Raw genomic sequence first — 18,243 nt, 5'->3', positions numbered from 1 at the left:
GATTGTAACTTTGTGGCTGGTGTTACTCCCTTCTTGAATGCTGGAATTCAAAAGCAATTTCACTTCTTGCACGCTGCCCTCGATGTATATCCGATGATTTGCTAGAAAGATCTTTATCAACACCATTTGCCGTAATTGCGTATGTATCTAGCCTGAGGTATGAATTTTGAGCCCCTGTTTGGGTTTTATATAGCTTCAGCTGAGTGGATTCATGTTCAGATCAAGGCTTCGTTGTTCCAAATGGCTCCCCCCGGGCGACGACGCAGTCTTGGAGGGCCTACCCTCTTCTACCTATTTTCAACGGTTATACTTTTTGCTATCATCGCATCATTCCCAAATACGGTCTCTGCAGCCGGCACTGGCGTGCTGGGAATCGACCTTGGGACAGAATATATTAAAGCCGCCGTCGTTAAACCCGGCGTACCACTCGAAATTGTTCTAACAAAGGACTCAAAACGAAAGGAACTTTCTGCCGTGGCCTTTAAACCTTCCAGAGAGAGCGGGGCTGCGTATCCGGAGCGATTCTATGGCAGCGATGCACTTGCCCTCGCTCCCCGGTTTCCCAACGATGTTTACTTCAATTTGAAATCCCTACTCGGTATCCCTATTGAAACTGGTATTCAAGGCTCAGATGGTGGGCAATCAAATATGGCTGCCTTGTATGAAAATCGGTTCCCAGGTATTAAGCTCGAACCCGCCTCGGACGGCCGAGGGAGTATCGGAATTCGGAGCAGATTGCTCGGTGAAAAAGAGGGCAAATCGCCGTTTCTGGTAGAAGAGCTATTGGCAATGCAATTGAAACAAATAAAGGCAAATGCTGAAGAAATGGGTCAAAAAACCGGCTTGGAGGACGCTGTTATTACCGTTCCGCCATTCTTCTCCGCCGAAGAAAAGAGAAGTGTGCAGTTTGCGGCAGAATTAGCTGGCCTTAATGTCCTTTCATTAATCTCTGACGGAATGGCGGTCGCCCTCAACTATGCCACCAGCCGTACTTTTCCAAATGCCACCAATAACGAAAAGCCTGAACACCATGTCATATTTGATATGGGGGCTGGCTCAACAACAGCAACTGTGCTCAAATTCCAAAGCCGGACCGTCAAAGATTTTGGTAAATGGACTAGGAACTTTCAAGAGATTCATGCTGTTGGGGTTGGATGGGACAAAACGCTCGGTGGTGATGCTCTTAACCAATTGATCGTCAATGATATGATTTCCAAATTATCTGAATCAGGTAAATTGAAAGACGGCACAAGCATAGAACAAATTAAGGGCCACGGTAAAACGATGGCGAAGCTTTGGAGGGGATCCGAAAAGATACGCCAAGTTCTGAGCGCAAATTCAGAAACTTCTGCTACCTTTGAAAGCCTGTATGAGGAAGATGTCTATTTCAAATATAAAATCTCGCGTGCAGCTTTCGAAGGCTTAGCAGAGAGTCATATTAAACGCATCTCCAAACCCCTACTGGATGCTCTAGCTGTTGCGAAGGTAACTTTGGCTGAGGTTGATTCCATCATTCTCCACGGCGGTGCCATCAGAACCCCGTTTGTTCAGAAGCAACTAGAATTGCTCTGTGGCGAATCCAAAAAAGTAAGGACGAATGTTAACGCTGATGAAGCTGCTGCCCTGGGGGCAGCTTTCAAAGGCGCATCGCTGAGCCGCACATTCAGAGTGAAGGAAATTCAAACTTATGATATTCCCGCATACGGCGCGTCTATCAAATTCGTAACTGGAGGCAAAGAGAGAAAGCAACAAGCTTTTCTTCCGACTTCACAGATTGGCCAAGAAAAGATTACTATCATCAAGAATCTGAAAGATTTTGACTTTGAGTTTACTCAACAATTTATTCGTGATAATCAGACGATTGATTACCCAGTCTCTCATACTAAAACTACCAACCTTACAGAAGCGCTTACGGGGCTAAAAGAAAAATTCGGTTGCCCCGTCGAAAACGTCACCATTTGGTTTGGCATGCAACTTAACCCGATCACGGCAAGCCCTGAAATAACGCGCGGTTCGGCGAGTTGCGAGGTTGAGGAGGTCAAGAAGAGTGTTGTTGAGAAAGCGAAGGAATTTTTAGGGTTCGACTCGAAGAAAGACCAGAAATCCCTCCAAGATGATGACAGTAAACAGCAGCAAAGTGAATCAAGCAGTACATCCTCTTCTAGTACAGCAACGGAGAGCCCTGGTTCTTCGACTTCTTCGCACACTAAATCTGCAACAGAACAAAAACCTTCTTCCGTCGACGCTGATGATGGAAACGAAGAGCCACCTGAAGCACCACGGCAAGTTCGTATTGAAACCATGATTATTGGGTTTGAGTCTACGCAACTAGGTATTGCCAGGCCATCAAGAGACGAAATGCGCCGGATCAAAAGCCGGCTGACTGCTTTTGATGCCTCTGACTTTGCTCGTGTCCATCGCGAAACCACTCTGAACAATTTAGAAGCTTTCATTTACCGCTCTTCGGATCTCCTTAATGACGTAGGTTTCGAGAAAGCGATGAAGACTGAGGCGATGGATACACTGAAAACCACCATTGCCGAATTCAGCGAATGGCTTGCTGGGGACGGAGCGGATGCCCCGACGAAGGAATTGAAGGCCAAGCTTGATACCTTGAAGTCAATAGTCGATCCGGTTCTGAATCGGAAGGCTGAGAATGAGATGCGACCAGTGAAAATACAGGGCCTACAGCAAAATCTCAGCAGCGCAAAGATGCTCTTACAAGTAATGGAAAACCAAATAAAGGCAGAGGAGAGCGCCTTTTCCGCATCTACTTCAGAAACACCCTCGCCTTCAGAAGAAGCTGAAAGCACTCCTTCCGGCCCTGAACCAGATGCTTCCAGCAATTCATCTTCTGCCTCTACTTCGTCGGCCTCTTCAGCACCGACACCATCCTATTCTATATATAACCCTGTCGACTTATCCCTACTCTCTAAGACCCACGACGAAGTCAGCGCCTGGCTAGATACCAAACTGAAGCTCCAGGAAAAACTGGCCGAATCTGACGACCCTGTGCTCACTTCGGATGACTTGGAGACCAAATTGATGGAATTGCAACGGTCATTAAATAAAATCATGGAAAAGATGGCTCGACAAGGTAAGCCTGGAGCCGGCAGCAAAAAACAAGGAAAGAAGAACGGCGGCCAAAAGAAAGATCAGAAGACGAAAGAGAAGACCAAGCCGAAGACTACGACTGAGAGCAAGGGAGGAGAAGCTAAGAAAGACGATGAGAAGAAGGGACCGAAATTAAACAAAGATGAATTGTAATGATACACTATTGGCTTAAGACCATTTGTACAGCAAATTTGCCATTTGACGCTTCTGGTTTGTTTGGGTACCTCAGTCCCCATCCATGCTTGTAGTACATACATACGTACACAGGACACAAGATCTCTCACATTGTAATATTTATTAGTGCAGCGCTCGACCCATATATAGATCAAAATTAGCACTATCTCTTAGCTATCTCAACCTGTAAACTGGTATTCAAATGACGCGGCTTGTTAAGTCTATTTGGTCCATACCCAAAGCCATCCAAAGAACGCCCTTGCATTGTTGAAGGTATACCCATGATCTGGAAACTCCAAAACGCCTTTTCGTTTCTCGCTTGTTGTTTGTACACAATTGCGTAAGTCGCTCGACCTCTCGAAACCCCACCGAGAAAAATGCAAGCCGTGGTGGCGAATTTTGTACCCAATAATAAGAATGGCGAATACCGGAAGCTAGTTAACCAGGATAAAACTTAGCAACACTGGATGGGTTACTAGAAGAGAAAAACATACGGCAATGTAGGAAACGATAAATTCACGAGTATCAAAAGGAGTCCTTAAAAATGACGCTATGCCATTGAAAAGGCATAGTACTGAACAAGCCGTTACGCCCCAAAGAGCCCTGAACCATTGGCCGTGCGATTTATAAGGATAGCGAGGATTGTTGCGGTCGTAAAGGGTTGCTTGGGACTCGGAAGGGTTGCCAAATGCTAGAGCTTCTTTGAGGCTGTATTATTGCTTAGCCTGTGTATAAATGTATGGGATAGGAATGACGGACGATTTATAGAAACAAAGATAAGTAGCACAAATCACGGCGTAAATAACTAGAAAGGAGACTGTTGCAATTGCAGCCAGCTCCGTCAGCCCCTATGATCAGTTAGCAAGCCTCTTCTTTTGACATAGTCAATGCATACACGGATGGTATGCATATACTATACTTACCCCTCTCATCCCAGCACTATGGCCCATAAATCCCAAAAACATCATAATAGTCGTCAAAACAACAGTCCTCATAGGAACACCCACATTGCATTTTTGTAGCCTACGAGTAATAAATGCTGGGCCAGTTTGTTCCTGTAGAGCAAGAGTATGAAGAACTCTGGACGCGACGTACACCGAATTAATTCCGCAGGTTAGTGTCGATAGAAGAAACATGGCGTTATAGAAATGGGCAGCGGCAGGTATCCCAGCTTCTACGACTGCGATTAAAAAGATCGACTGAGAGCCTAGTGATTGGCCACCGCCATTGATAAAAGGATGGTCAGATGGCACAAGGAAGGATCCTGTGATAAATGCAAGGGTATAGAGCACAATAACTCGAATGTAAATCTTCCTTGCCGCCATTTTCATGCTTTCTGAATCGGCAAGAGCTTTACTCTCTGCAGCAGGTGCGGCAAAGATCTCGATAGCAGCATAGTCATACATAACGTTAAGGCATGCCGACCTTCAAACACGCAGGAGACTTCATCAGCAATCTGTCCATATAACAGGGGCAAATGAAGCTTACCACATTCCCAAGAGCCTGCCTGCTGGGCCGCTGATTTCTCGTTGAATGCTTCCATTACTGCCTTTGACTTGGTAAATAGATTTGATTGATGAATACGGAGAGTTCCAATCTGAATCGAAATGATAGTCAGCATTCAGTATAACACCTATTTGGCGGTATTTAAACACGAGATATAGCGCTCACATTTTGTGCCGACGGGGCTGCTGTGGTATGAGCTTGCTCTAGCTGAAATAATTATTAGCATCAAAACTATATACTAGGGAGATGAAATGCTAACGAGGAATGGTATCCAATACGACCGACATTAAAATTAATAGGATTATAAAGATAATCTTGGTAGTTCCCATCAGGTATCCAAGCATTCCGAAATACTAAGACAAAATACTATTAGTAAAATACAAATCAATAAAAATACCCCAGAGGATTTGATGATAAGCTGGATATGCACATACCTTAACAGGGAAAAAATTGATAATCACCACAATAAGCAAAAAGATAGCAAACCAGATATGAGCATCAATATTTTCCCCGGCTCTCCAAGCCAGAAATGTTTTGCCATCATCATATTGGAAGCTGGTGGCTCTGGCGGCTGTCACGAGGTTTTGGGCAGAAACAATAACAAAAGTGAACCTAGTAAATATCTAGTCAGAGATCTGAATTCCCAACACAGTGATAAAGAAAGCTCAATTTGTTTTGAAAAACAGTATGTATTGTATCGCCACCTACCAGTACATCCACCCAATGGCAAAGCCAACACCACGGTCAAGAAACCTGCGGGGAAACTCCATGACTGGGGAATTGACAGGCATCAAAGCGGTCATTTCGCCCAAGCAAGAAACGACAGAGGATATAACAGTGCCCATGAGTATATAAGCCAGCACCGTGCCGAAGGGTCCTGCGACAGCAAGGGCAGCGCCACTTCCAAGAAACAACCCTAAAGATGTCAATAATGAAGTGAATAAATACATATTATAACCAAACTCACCATTCCCAGTTGTGCTGATTGTATTCAAGATAATTAGTATTTAGCGGCGATTTCGGTTTAAAAAAATGGCATACCCAGAGAAAGCGATCATCTACCCAATTCAATCAGAAAATAGGACATAAACGCTATCTGCGGGCCACGCGATGACTTACATTGATCTGTGTTTCGCTCAAGTCTCGCCTGCGAAGTCTGTGTCAGTATTTGTATATCTCTGAGTTGCTAACAATCCCCGTACCATAATGACTCTTTTCTGCGAGTCTCGACAGGTGGGACATCTGGTGGTTCCGGAGTATGTCGCGAACGCTCGTACTCCGCTGCTGTATCAGGAGTGAGAGTCGTTAATTGAATTATACTCTCTGAGCCTTTATTAGGCAATGAATAGAGAGGTGAAGCCATATCCGAGCTTCTAAGCTACCCATAATACCAGTGGGCTCTGGTCGGCACGAGGCACAAATGGCACTTTCGAAGATAATAACGGGAGGACAAGGATGTTAAAAACGTCGGGTTTTAAAACCACGTTGACATCACGTCGCCGCGACCAATTATTCAGTCAACGGAGCACCCGTTGCACAAGCTTTCGTGCGGAGCCCCGGCCAGTCAGCCGTGCCGGCTGATCTGCACATCAATTAAACTCTTGCTCGAGAATCGCAAGGCGCGGAAGTGCAGGGTTCGGGTGCACCAGTGCTGCTCTCTGGGCTAGTAGTTATGTAGCAGTTGAAGACAGACGGATATAGACGGGCTCGTCGTCGATTTTGATGAAGCCCAGGGTTTAAAGCAGCATATTTGGAATCCGCACAGCCAGGTAGGTGCCTGGGACTGCGTGCACCTTTGCTGGGGTGCGCCATTAATGTTGCTTTTTCAGTGTTTCGGCTGCGGTCACAATCCATGCTGTGTACGGAGTATCCCAGCCATCAATGTCACCCCAGCAGCCATCCTTGGTCTGGAGACATCCACCCACCACCGCGGAGTCGGGTTCAGACAAGAAGTGATGCGGTGGAGGGGCTTGTAAAGGCTGAAACCAAAACCCAGTCCCTCCGACTGTGGTTTGTTCGCTCAAGGTCAAGAAGGCAGGAGAATGCTTTCGAGGACCATGAAAGCGGGCAGCAATGTAGTAGTTAGCTATAGTTAGTCAACTAGTTAGCCTTTTGCCAAGTGGGAGCGAGTTCGTACAGAGCAGACAAAGGGAAGCCGTGCTTGACAATCCGGACTGCTCAGAACACGCTAGGCCCATGTTAGGGCAATAATATGTATGTAACTACTGACACTCAAACAGTTACGGAGTGCAGCAACTGGTTTCTAAATACAATATGAATTTTAATATAAACAGTTATAAAAGATCCCACGCCCAGACAATGCCACAGTATTAATATGTATAGCCAAGACAGTTTCAAATCAACTAAATAAAACTTCGCCCAACAAATGCTCAAGTGCTTAAAAATACAGAGACGAACAAGCCTCTTAGATGTCACTCATTTTAAAATCTTCATCAACTTCTTCCCTTCGCCGCAAAAACGATGCTTCCCCAAAATCTGTCGCATGCAGATCCACAATCGGGCTATAGTTTTCACGTTCGGATAGCTCCCATACAAGGTCCGGTTTGCTATTGGCGGGGGTATGTTTAGTCTCGTTCCAGTTGGCGGTGGACTTCTTTGTCCGTTGCCGCAATTTGGGCTGGAGAATCGTTCTTGGTGAAATATAGTTGCTGAGTGTAAAGGGTAGGGATGCCTGCGGATAACAAGGGCCAGCATTTTCCAGCTCCTGACTGGCATCCTCTTCCTGCTCATACAAACGCTTATTTGGATTCAGTGGGGTAAGATCCATAGACTCTAGTGATTCCTGGCTGCCAATGGGTATCGATTCCTCGTCTAGTCGTGTAGGTCCGCCCTCGTGCTCTTCCCAGGTACAACTAGGGAAAGACTGCACTGCAAGGTTTCCCACTTTGAATCCTCCACAGTATGGCTGTAGCTCCGCATATATATTCGTTGATGATGCTGCATGGGTCGAACCGTGGGAAGATGGATAGGCGTTTAATTTTGAGACTTTTAACTTTGTCTGGTATCCCTCTGGAACGGCTTTGCGAACACGCATTCCCACGGTTAAAAGGGAAGACTGGACCTTGTTGGGCAATACAGGATTAGGTGTATTCGTGCGCGCCGCATAGTTGTAGTGGGAAAAAGTCTCCGATTGAGAGCAAGAAGCTGAGGTGGGTGAGGTGGCGAAGTACGACGTTATTGGAGCTTGGAAGCGACGTCGCTTGGATAGCTGGTTGCTCTGGGCTGATAAAGGCTCCATCTTGATATAGTGCTTTTAGAGCTAAAGAGATGGTAAGAATGTGGCAGTTGAAAAAGCCTTTGAGTTGGTTGGATGGGTTTCCACGGCAATCTAGACGGTCTTCATCGCAGCCAATTGGACGCGCTGAAATCGCGTGCGCGACGCGATCTGTATTATGTAATAGAGATAACGATAATCGCCACGTGATGATAAGATGGTGCCGATAAGGGCTTCCAAAAACTCCGCGAAAGACAGAGCTCAACCGCCTGCGGCCATTATGGCTCTCTCTTCGCGCTAAGCCAGCAGAGTTGTTCTTGTCCTTCCCACTCATTATGGCACGTTTCTAGCTACATAGATCTTTCCCCACCAGCCTGGCACTTGGATCGCTGTTCCGGTTTTGCACTTGGACACACACGAAACATATGGATGCAAAGGCGTACCTTATTAGCCAGGGTTGGTCTGGCCCTGGCAACCCATTAAACCCCTTACGCCGACCCGGGGGCCATGCTGGCTTAGGCCTCACGAAACCCATCCTTGTGGCACGAAAGAAAAACACCCATGGTATTGGAAATAAGACAACGCATGATCATACGAACCAGTGGTGGCTGAGAGGCTTCGAAGAGGCTTTGAAGAGCGTAGGGAATGATGGCAACTCCACACTTCTGGAGAATCCACCTGATGAAAAGCAGAATGGAATAAGGAGCGAATTATACCGCTTTTTTGTGAGGGGAGAGAAGCTCGAGGGGACCATCGAAAAAAGGGTAGATGGTATCGACACTGTGGCTAGCAGCAATCATGTCACCAAGCGGAAGAGGGATGAGGGAGCCGCTATTGAAGACGAGGCCCGTGGGGATTCTGAGAAGAAAAAGAAGAAACGAAAGAAGGACCTCGCCGATTCCGAACGTCCCGGTGTTTCAGACTCTAAGAAGAGTGCGAATAGAAAGAGAACAGAGAAGTCGAAAAGGGATAAAAAGTCGAAATCGCCCAAGAAGCGGCAAAGTACCCCTGATAAAATGGACGAAGCCGAGGTCTTAGGCACCTGGAAGAAGAAAGAGAAGCCAGAGAGATTACAATCTGATTTTTCCACTCCAACTACATCGCCTTCTAAGTACTCCGGTGGGGATGAGAATGACGTCAAAAAGTGCAAACCTGACAAAGATACCCGAATGAAACAAAAAAAGTTACGGAAAATGGAAAAGGAGTCTAAACAAAAATTAAAGAGTAAGAAAGGAAGGGAAAATCAATGAACACGGTTGGCCTCACAGATTCAAAATTTCTAAATGTCTACCCTTTCCCGAGTCTAAAAGTTCTGAAGTTTCTTATCATTCATCAAATCTATAATGAATACCCTTGACCATCAGCATTTACCACAATAAACAATTTTATGGCAAACCCCCCTTTTTACATCCCAACTCTAGGTTTCTGGAAGTTTTCCTGGCTTGTTCGATACTATCCATGGCCTTCGCTCCCAAAACTCATCTCTGACTATATCCACATGAACAACCGCAATCCCAGCCTTTTTTTGGAGCTTTTTTTGCTGTTCCCTCTGGGTCTTGGAGAGCTCAGGCTGCTCTTTATTCGGTTTATCACTGCGGCTCTCTTTTGGAACAGCGTTCTGCCGCTCTTTTTGAATTTGTTCAAGCTGCTTTTGTTCGAACTGTATTTGGCCGAGTTAGCATTCAGCCTGTTTAACACTCGAGAAGAATCTACAGTCATACATCACGATATAACACACTTCCTTTCCTAAATATTTCAGGCTCATTGTTGTAGTTAATACCAAACCTTGAGAAGAGAAGTTCGTTTTTGTCGGATGAAACAGTCCCCTATACTGTTTAGTCTTCCATTCAATGAATCATCCTATGTGTGGTAATCACACACCTGTAAGGCGCTTTCCGCATCCACGTTGCTCATCCCACCCCGTAGCACCATATTCCAAAATGTTGTATTGTATAAGTTATTAATATGACCTGCATCATCCGATAAGGAACAATTCGCCTGGAGCGTGGAACTTGCAAAGGCACCTACAGTCGACCTGACGCCAACTCATATAGTCTCTCAGGTTTTGTAGGCTTGGATATTGTATAGCTCGGCTGTCAAAAGTGGGTAGCCACTCTACCTCTAAAGGACTCGAAGGGAAGAACTGGGGCCAGTTATAAACATAGTGCGCCGTAAACGTCGAAACGACAGTCGATACCAATTTGCTTATCGGCACTCAGCAACAGTTCGTATTATAAATAACCTGGAGCCTATGAAAGCGACTTACCTACTACGTCTTTCAAATAGCTGGCAGGTCCGGTGAAAAACGAAGCTTTTCAGTGCAGCCTGTCAGTGAAAACCAGAGTGAGTGTTTCGAAGAATGCCACCACACACCTAAATTCGTCGCTAGAGCCGTACGCCATGACCAAGTCAGAAAGATCTTTCATAACTTCCTTGGCAGCAGCGTTCATCAAGTTCAACGCTCGTAAATCATTAGGCTTTTCAAAGCCATAGCGCGCAGAAAATCTGTCCATTCGATATCAGAGAAATCCATACAAAACGCATTTCTCGGGCTATTTGCCAGATACTGGCGTGTAGAACAGTTTTTTTGAAAAATTATATTCTAGTCAGCTGGAAGGACATACATACTTGTGGAACCCTCTACCGTCGATTCTGACAACAATCCATGTGTTGGGTAGTAAAATGTCATCCCGCTCGAAAGACTTCACATACTCGTATCTTGCATGCAATGGTCAGCTGGCTAAGAGCTTCGCACATTATTTGAAGGCATTCATACTTTGAATTTGCCATTTTTGCAACATTGGTGTTATTGAAACTAGTAACAGAAAACGGCCGTTGACTTCTGGCTCTAGGTATGTAGTTATCGATTTTTGTGGGGATAGGTAACTAGGTACATAGTAGTTAAGGCTTAATTACATAGTTAAAACTACATACATAACTAACTGCCTGGTTACCGAAACTACCTGTAGTCAAGTGAAAGAATTATATTTCTGAAGCCGGATTGCGTCATGAAACGATTCTGCTGGAATATAGGTACATTTGGGGGCTCGCTCGCCTCTTTTGACATACAAGGTCGTTGTATGTAGATGCTAGCCTAGGAGGAATTTATACGTTATAGACACTGTATATGCTACATACAAAGTTTTCCCGCGTTGCATAGAAAGCAGGGCTCTCACGCTTCTTCGAAAACATCTTCGTCGCCGGCCTCGCTCATTTTCTCATTATACTCACTCGTCTTGTCTGGTTTTTTTGATTTACGCCTGAAACTAAGGTTAAATCCGCTCTTATTTAGCTTCTCGACGGATGGCGTATTTGAAGCAGCGCTATCAACGCTTTTCCCAAGTTGAGCCTCATTCGCACCGTCATCGTCAATATCAGCCTGCCCAGCAGCTTCGCCTTTTTTGGAAAACAAACTCGCCCGGTCCTTCCAAGGCATATTAAATTTGCTAGAACTGCCCTTGCGTGTGATTTTTTGAATAAAGGATTCCTTCGAATTAATTACGTCCGAGGGTGTACTGGAAGAGATGCGCTCTAGTGATTCACGGGATTCGGCAGCTGACGTTCGAATGGACCGTGTATCCTTTGATTGTCGGGACTCGGTAGGGGAGGTGTTTTCAAATTGTGCCTCATCATGAGATTTGGGAGTATCCGTGTCTTTGGCTTTTGACCGTTCGGATTTTTTACCAAACAGAGTTTTGAAAGAAGGGGCGGCAGGGTTCAGCTTCGGGGTCATCGGACGATGTGATGATGGGGGACGAGTCCCTATTGGGGCTTGTATTGGTCGCTGTGGCTCGTAGGGTTGGTCGATAAAATTGATATCAGAAGGAAAAGCAGGGGGGAGATGACTTGATGACCCTAGTTGGAATGAAGGGCGGCGTGATTGACTTCGCGACCACGCGCCCCCAGTGGTGGACCAGTCAACATTAAGAGGCCCATTCCGGTGTATGTCTGGTGGTGGCCATCCAAATGGTGGCACATCCGACGTGGGCCGAGGGAGAAGCGTGTCAAAGGAATATGTAGATGCTGGTCTGGGAGAAAGGGAGTCCCGTCGTACAGTCCCGAGTATCGATGGGTTTATAGGATCATGCCTTGGGCTAAATTGGTTATAGCCAATTTTGGGGTCTGTGTTCTCCAGCATATCAGAGGAAGCATTTGAGGCTTTTCCGGTTGTGAAGAAGCTTGGGAACATGGCTCGACGTGAAGCAGGTAAACGATCTGAAGAGCTATCAGCTGTAACATGCGTTGTTGACGAACGAGGGAAGAGAGTGGCCATTGGATTTGCCCAGCCCCCTGTATAGCTCAAACGTCGGCGACGGGTTCCAATAGGATCAAGATCTTCTAGGTCCATGTTGCGAGGAAAGGATTGGCTTTGCCCAGGTTTAAGGGAGCCCAGCATAGGGCCGTCAGCCATGGTCCGTCCTCGTTGTCTATGAAAGCCAAACAACCCTGACAGTTTTCGCGAAGCGCTTTGTGCCGCGTCTGGTGACACTTGTGACTCTGCTGTTTGCATTGATTTATGTTCGCTTTCAGGTAGGTTAATGATGCTTTCCCGCGGGCTTGTAAAAAGACTAGGGGGATGGCTCCCGGAGGAGGCTGGAGATGGTGAATTTTGGAGGCCCTGAAAAGGTGCAGCTGCTGAAACGGGCAATGTAGGAAATTCAGTGGTTTCTTGTGGAGACGAAGGAGGTTGATCTTCGTCTCCGAGCAAATCAGATGGGAGCAGGGCATCGGCTCGTGGGCTCATAGGAGGGTTACTCGGTTCAGTACGAATGGGGCTCAGCTGGTCTGCAGGGTCAGGGATGGTCATTCCGTTATTTATATTAAAAAATGCAGACGTTGGGGGAACGGTAGGAGAGGCAGTGCCCAGTTGGCGATAAGAATTAGAACCCTGAAATGTTGATTCCGCAATGGAATAGCTAACAGGAGAAGAGACATTACTCGTCAGGGAGCTGCGATGACGGCTACGACGGTACGTGTTCGCTCTCCGGGCAGTATCAAAATCTAGGGCTGGGATCGGAACGTAAGGCAGTGTTGTACTCGGTCGCTGGGAGGTGATCCATTTTAGGCGTTCCTGAGCTTCGTAGTATTGTTGCTGGGCCTGTATTTCAATTAGTAAGTACTACTCGAGACTCTAAAGATGGAAAACAAACCTGAGTATGCACATTGATCAAAGACGTATACTGAGCCCGCAGGTTGGCCATCTTGATCTCCCAGCGACAATCTCGTTCTCGTTCCAAACGGTCTAGCTCTTTCGTCTCTTCATTATCCCCTCCCTCAAGTCGCCGCCTCTCCTCTTCTAGAAGCTTGATACGACCTCCCTTGACTTTGATGTCTTCTTCCAGGGCTTTCATTCCCGTTTGTTCGTCACGAATTTTACTGCGATACTCCGCGAGCCGTTTTGCCGATTGCTTCTCAATTTCTGCTTTCTCACCTTGCAGCCTTTCCGCAGCGCTTCTCATTTCTGAAACCCCTGCATCCCAACGTGCGATATCATCGGCGCGCTTATTCTTCTCAGCTTCTTTCTGTTGAAGTTGCTTCTCGCGCTTACTCCGTTCGCTTTGAGCGCTGCGATTGAGGCTTTCAAGTTTGTTGATATGTTTACGAAGGTCGCCACTGGCTTCGTCTTTCTCTTTAACACGTTGTCGCAACTCATCTCGCCGGTCCTCAAGCTCTCCCAAAGACAATTCATACTCTTTCTCCTCTTGGCAGATCTGGCGGTCTAGTGTATCGTTTTCCTGTTGCATATTCTTCAGTTGCTCTGCAAGTCGTTCAACAGTCTCTTCAGAGTCCTCGAGGCTACTCCCTTTACCATCATCGCTAGTTACATGTGACGTATTGTAGTCAGTGACTGAGGCGGATAGAGGCCCTTTCCTTCCAGCCACGGATCGTTTGCCTTGTAGAGGACCAGAACTATGTTCCCGGGTCATCACTGGAGCCGAAGGTGATGTAAGGATGGAAGGCCGAGGCGCGTATGCCTGTATATACGGTCCGCCGCAAACACCATTTTCGCCTTGGGAATCATCATAATTTGTCCGGACATGAAGAACAGCACTGGACGTTTGAAAATTGGCGGCACTTATTGCAATAACACAAATATGGTAGATATGTCCGGATAATAGATTCGAGACAGACACAGCAGTTTCCGAGCGTTTCGATTCGCCAACTGGACCAGGCTGTGAGATAATAGACAAAGTGGGCAGGGAATTATTTTTCTAACCTCTGACTCCATTCACTTGAATTATATGCTTATGAATCGAATTATGCGAATCGGGGTATTTCCAGGCGATACGGATATCGCGACTGCCGATCTCCTCCAAGGTCACCTCTGGCGGCGGTGGAATATCCAAGCCCAATTTATCTACCAGAACATCATTTGGGGTCAAGCAGACCTGGTAGGCACGATATGAGAGCCTAATTGCCGTTTAGCAGGAAGGTCATCTCTTCATCAAATGTCAGGAGCTTACCATATCAGTGCCCAGAGAATAGACACCGCGATAAAAAGTGCCGTGGCGCCCTGGACTTTCACTCCAGATACAACGCCAGGGTATGTGTCGGATACAAGACGCAACGGTTCGTACATCCCGTTACTCAGGCTCCCAACTATAACAGAACGCTGAGCTGGACAGGCTTTACGGTCAGTAACCCTCGACGTCGAATTTCCAGAACAGTTATATAGGTACCTTATTCAATGCCGGATAATCATATTTCCATATCACGTGCCGTGAGGGTGGGTCCATTATGGTCCTTCAGTCATTCCGAATTCCAATGGCAAGAGAAAAAAAGCATCGCAAACTCGGTTGGCCTACATTTCTGTTACGGCCACGAGTTTCCTGATTGCTACTCTTGTCCATCGATTATTCTTCTGGCTGTGTTATGTCTCCTCGTTGACAGCCCATAGAACGGCGTCGCCTCGTCATTGACTGGAGCATTTGTAGCGTCACATGAGATTCCGCTTTAGCCTGCTGGTGCTTGTGAATCCCAACCACACCACCACATTCCACCACCACACCTTCCGCTTACAGGCTATATATGCGAAGCAATCGGCAAATCTAGTTGCGAGTGAACTTCCGGACGGCATCATTGTTAGTCTAAGACGGGCGGACAGGAGTAATGCAGTACGTCCGAAGTATCAGCGGTTCAGTCTCCAAAACGTGGAACTCGATCAACCCGGCCACTCTTAGTGGAGCTATTGACGTAATAGTGATTGAACAGGAGGATGGTTTGTTCAAGCTATTACTTTAAATATTTTTGAACCAGGCTGATAGCTGTTTCTAGGAACGCTGGCATGCTCTCCTTTCCATGTCCGGTTCGGCAAATTCTCCCTGCTTCGGCCTTATGAGAAGAAGGTATCAAACCAGCAAATGCTCTTTTTCTCTATTTTCCCCTTTGAGTTTGACTTGATTCTTTTTGTGGGTATTAATAGAGTCTACAGGTGGAATTCTGCGTAAATGGTGTTAAGCAGGACTATGCGATGAAGCTCGGCGAAGGCGGGGAAGCGTTTTTTGTCTTCGAAACCACCAACCAAGTACCCGAATCCCTCCAAACCTCACCTGTTGTGTCGCCTGCAGCTAGCCCACTGCATGCAGCTAGCGAGTCGGATATACCGTCAAGCTCGCTTCAGGAACCGGACTTTCTAGATCTATCTGCAAGTTCGCCAAATGATAAGCTTGACGGAAGGCCGACTATACCAACAACGGGCAGAATGTCAACAGACCCTGGTATTGTCGCCAATAAAAATAATTTTATACTTGTCTCATTTGGCTAATAACTAAACAGTTATCTCAACAACGATCTCAAAGTCTCTGGATGATAGCCGACCTTGGCTAGGCGGTTCTCCGGGAGCTCCAGATGAATTTCTCCCGCCACACACACCCCGTTCGAGGGCCGGTAGTACCGTGGATTTTGATCCGGCACGTCTTTCGCCACCGCCCTCAACATTTAGCCCAGAGAAAGACTCCCCGTCTTCGCAAAGATCCCAGAGCCCCCCTCCTGTTTCTGCTCAAGAAGCGTACTCTCGAGCCTTGTCACTCTCCAAAAAGCTGGAAGTCTCCAATATCCCGTCGAAGGTTACTGAAACCGGAGATTTGATGCTTGACATGACAGGATATAAAAGCAGCGATGAGGACGCATTGCGTGCAGAGCTGGTTGCTCGTAAACTTCTTGCCGAGGAATTGGAAGGACATTACGACATTGGAGCTTTGATTGGTGCGGATGAACATGGGAATCTTTGGATATACAGTAGTGAAGAGGCAAAGGAATCCGCCTCCCGTCGCGCCACATTTAATGACCTCCCAAATAATCACCCTTTACCTGGCGACGCCCTATCAGAGCCTGGATACCATAGCGACAGCGAACAGACTGCGGCAATATCAAACCAAAGGCACATTCGCTCCCAGTCGGATTTACAAGGTGTCTATGCCACGCCACCACACACTCCATTGGAAGATTCGACAGCCGATGATAACACCCGAAACTATGCAAAAACACTCCGACTGACAAGCGAACAGCTCAGGGCATTAAATCTGAAATCGGGTGCTAACCCCATGACCTTTACAGTAAATAGAGCGACATGCCCAGCAATTATGTACCTTTGGAACTTCAAGACTCCCATCGTGATATCTGATATTGACGGAACGATTACAAAGTTAGTGCTTGTTTCCAATTGTTTATTTCTGAAAAACTAACCCGGGTTCTGTAGATCTGATGCATTGGGGCACGTTCTCAATATGATCGGACGTGATTGGACACATGTCGGTGTTGCTAAATTATATACAGATATCGTGAATAATGGCTACAACATCATGTATCTGACCAGTCGCTCAACCGGACAGGCAGACACTACACGTACCTATCTTAATGGAATTGTCCAGGACGGGTATAAACTTCCCAAAGGCCCGGTAATCATGAGTCCTGATCGCACGATTGCTGCCCTTCGACGTGAGATTTATTTGCGGAAGCCAGAGGTTTTTAAAATGGCTTGTCTTCGCGATATTCTTAACCTTTTTAAAGGACGTGAGAACCCTTTCTATGCGGGATTTGGAAACCGCCTTACGGATGCGCTTAGTTACCGGTCTGTCAATATTCCATCCACAAGAATCTTTACTATCAACTCCAATGCAGAGGTTTATTTGGATCTTCTCAGTCTCAATAAGTATAGAAGCAGCTATGTCTCAATGAGGGAGTTGGTGGATCACTTTTTTCCACCCGTAAGCTTGCTGGTGCAAGAGGGCGCTGAGGATTTCACAGATTTCAGGTACTGGCGTGATAGCCCTGGCGAGCTAGAAGACTTCTCTGTTACGGATAGTGACGATACAGATGACAATAATCCGGACGAGGAGGACTTAAGCGATGACGGCACATATGAAGATGATGAACTTGCCGATGTGATGGGAGCAAGCTATATCTCCCGCACTTCTCTTACATCCGGCGAAATGGCTGAGTCAATAATTGAATCGGAAGAAGATGGTGGCCTTGATGGAACAAGCCAAGAGAGTCTGAGTAGTGACCCTCCAAACGCTAAGTCTCCAACCCGACATCGTTGAAAGCTCTACAAACATACTGGGGCAAATAGCGCACCTATTGAACAGCGGGATTACTGGAAGTCTCACAGCCTGTAGCCCCTGCGAAATTTTCTGCTTTAGTTTTCCTTGAAAGCTATGGGGACATTTTACTTTGATTGGCATTTAAGCGTCGGAATTTTTCTTGGGCGTTTTCTGTTATAGATTCTAGAAGTCTGCATCTCCAATATTTCTTTTATTATCATTCTAGCACCTAAGAATCGTTCTAGGTACAGACCATTAGAAGTAAATGATAACGAGCCAAATTAATAGCCAGCTGCCGCAGGCAGCTTGAACGCCTTGCTATCGAGCACAGGGATGCCAATCTAAACAGTAGTCAATGCTGAAGAGAAACAAGGTTTTTCCCTCCCCCAGTCTTCGTCAAAAGTCTTTTTCTCGTGTCACCGCGGCCGAGTACCGTCATGGACATCCATCGTATTGGATAGGGAAAACAGAGACAAAGTGTGTAAGAACAATTTTTGGTCAATCTGTGGGTGCCATTCGCAAAAAGATAGATATCCCTTATAAAACGCCAGATCATAGGATAAAATAACCAACCAGCTATAAAACAACAAAGAAACACGTAAAACGAGGCCTCAAATGTCTGATAATAATCAAAACGAGGTGGTAGTATTGTACAACGATAGTTGAACCCAT

The 18,243-nt window shown here is 46.3% G+C and overlaps 7 protein-coding genes across 7 annotated transcripts; 3 read left to right on the top strand and 4 right to left on the bottom strand.

The window, feature by feature from the left end:
- Positions 1–240: 240 nt before the first annotated feature.
- LHS1 (lumenal Hsp70 protein) lies at positions 241–3,267 on the top strand (the record flags this gene model as incomplete). Its single annotated transcript, XM_049254492.1, has 1 exon — positions 241–3,267. One exon carries the CDS (start codon positions 241–243, stop codon positions 3,265–3,267), a length of 3,027 nt encoding a protein of 1,008 aa, XP_049106471.1.
- A 242-nt stretch (positions 3,268–3,509) lies between these two features.
- On the bottom strand, positions 3,510–6,157 carry LOZ57_005460 (uncharacterized protein; the record flags this gene model as incomplete). Its single annotated transcript, XM_049254491.1, has 13 exons — positions 3,510–3,722; positions 3,783–3,996; positions 4,048–4,136; positions 4,212–4,713; positions 4,777–4,885; positions 4,960–5,001; positions 5,054–5,147; positions 5,229–5,406; positions 5,503–5,710; positions 5,762–5,775; positions 5,836–5,852; positions 5,914–5,941; positions 5,997–6,157. The coding sequence occupies 13 exons, from the start codon at positions 6,155–6,157 to the stop codon at positions 3,510–3,512; spliced, it is 1,869 nt and encodes a 622-aa protein (XP_049106470.1).
- Positions 6,158–7,219: 1,062 nt separating this feature from the next.
- LOZ57_005459 (uncharacterized protein) lies at positions 7,220–8,053 on the bottom strand (the record flags this gene model as incomplete). The annotated part of the gene is made up of 1 exon (XM_049254490.1): positions 7,220–8,053. The coding sequence occupies one exon, from the start codon at positions 8,051–8,053 to the stop codon at positions 7,220–7,222; it is 834 nt and encodes a 277-aa protein (XP_049106469.1).
- Positions 8,054–8,454: 401 nt separating this feature from the next.
- On the top strand, positions 8,455–9,279 carry LOZ57_005458 (uncharacterized protein; the record flags this gene model as incomplete). The annotated part of the gene is made up of 1 exon (XM_049254489.1): positions 8,455–9,279. One exon carries the CDS (start codon positions 8,455–8,457, stop codon positions 9,277–9,279), a length of 825 nt encoding a protein of 274 aa, XP_049106468.1.
- A 167-nt stretch (positions 9,280–9,446) lies between these two features.
- Positions 9,447–10,819, bottom strand: THG1 (tRNA-His guanylyltransferase; the record flags this gene model as incomplete). Its single annotated transcript, XM_049254488.1, has 8 exons — positions 9,447–9,689; positions 9,751–9,855; positions 9,911–9,999; positions 10,058–10,233; positions 10,296–10,340; positions 10,403–10,534; positions 10,658–10,747; positions 10,806–10,819. 8 exons carry the CDS (start codon positions 10,817–10,819, stop codon positions 9,447–9,449), a joined length of 894 nt encoding a protein of 297 aa, XP_049106467.1.
- Positions 10,820–11,201: 382 nt separating this feature from the next.
- On the bottom strand, positions 11,202–14,766 carry LOZ57_005456 (uncharacterized protein; the record flags this gene model as incomplete). The annotated part of the gene is made up of 5 exons (XM_049254487.1): positions 11,202–13,127; positions 13,180–14,192; positions 14,247–14,440; positions 14,494–14,642; positions 14,710–14,766. 5 exons carry the CDS (start codon positions 14,764–14,766, stop codon positions 11,202–11,204), a joined length of 3,339 nt encoding a protein of 1,112 aa, XP_049106466.1.
- A 373-nt stretch (positions 14,767–15,139) lies between these two features.
- ned1 (lipin Ned1) lies at positions 15,140–17,571 on the top strand (the record flags this gene model as incomplete). Its single annotated transcript, XM_049254486.1, has 5 exons — positions 15,140–15,248; positions 15,305–15,375; positions 15,462–15,747; positions 15,806–16,673; positions 16,728–17,571. The coding sequence occupies 5 exons, from the start codon at positions 15,140–15,142 to the stop codon at positions 17,569–17,571; spliced, it is 2,178 nt and encodes a 725-aa protein (XP_049106465.1).
- Positions 17,572–18,243: the final 672 nt, after the last annotated feature.

This window comes from Ophidiomyces ophidiicola, assembly GCF_022830035.1.
Source record: "Ophidiomyces ophidiicola strain CBS 122913 chromosome Unknown scaffold_28, whole genome shotgun sequence".
Classification (NCBI taxonomy): Eukaryota; Fungi; Ascomycota; class Eurotiomycetes; order Onygenales; family Onygenaceae; genus Ophidiomyces; species Ophidiomyces ophidiicola.
This window is presented reverse-complemented; position numbering and strand designations above follow the sequence as displayed.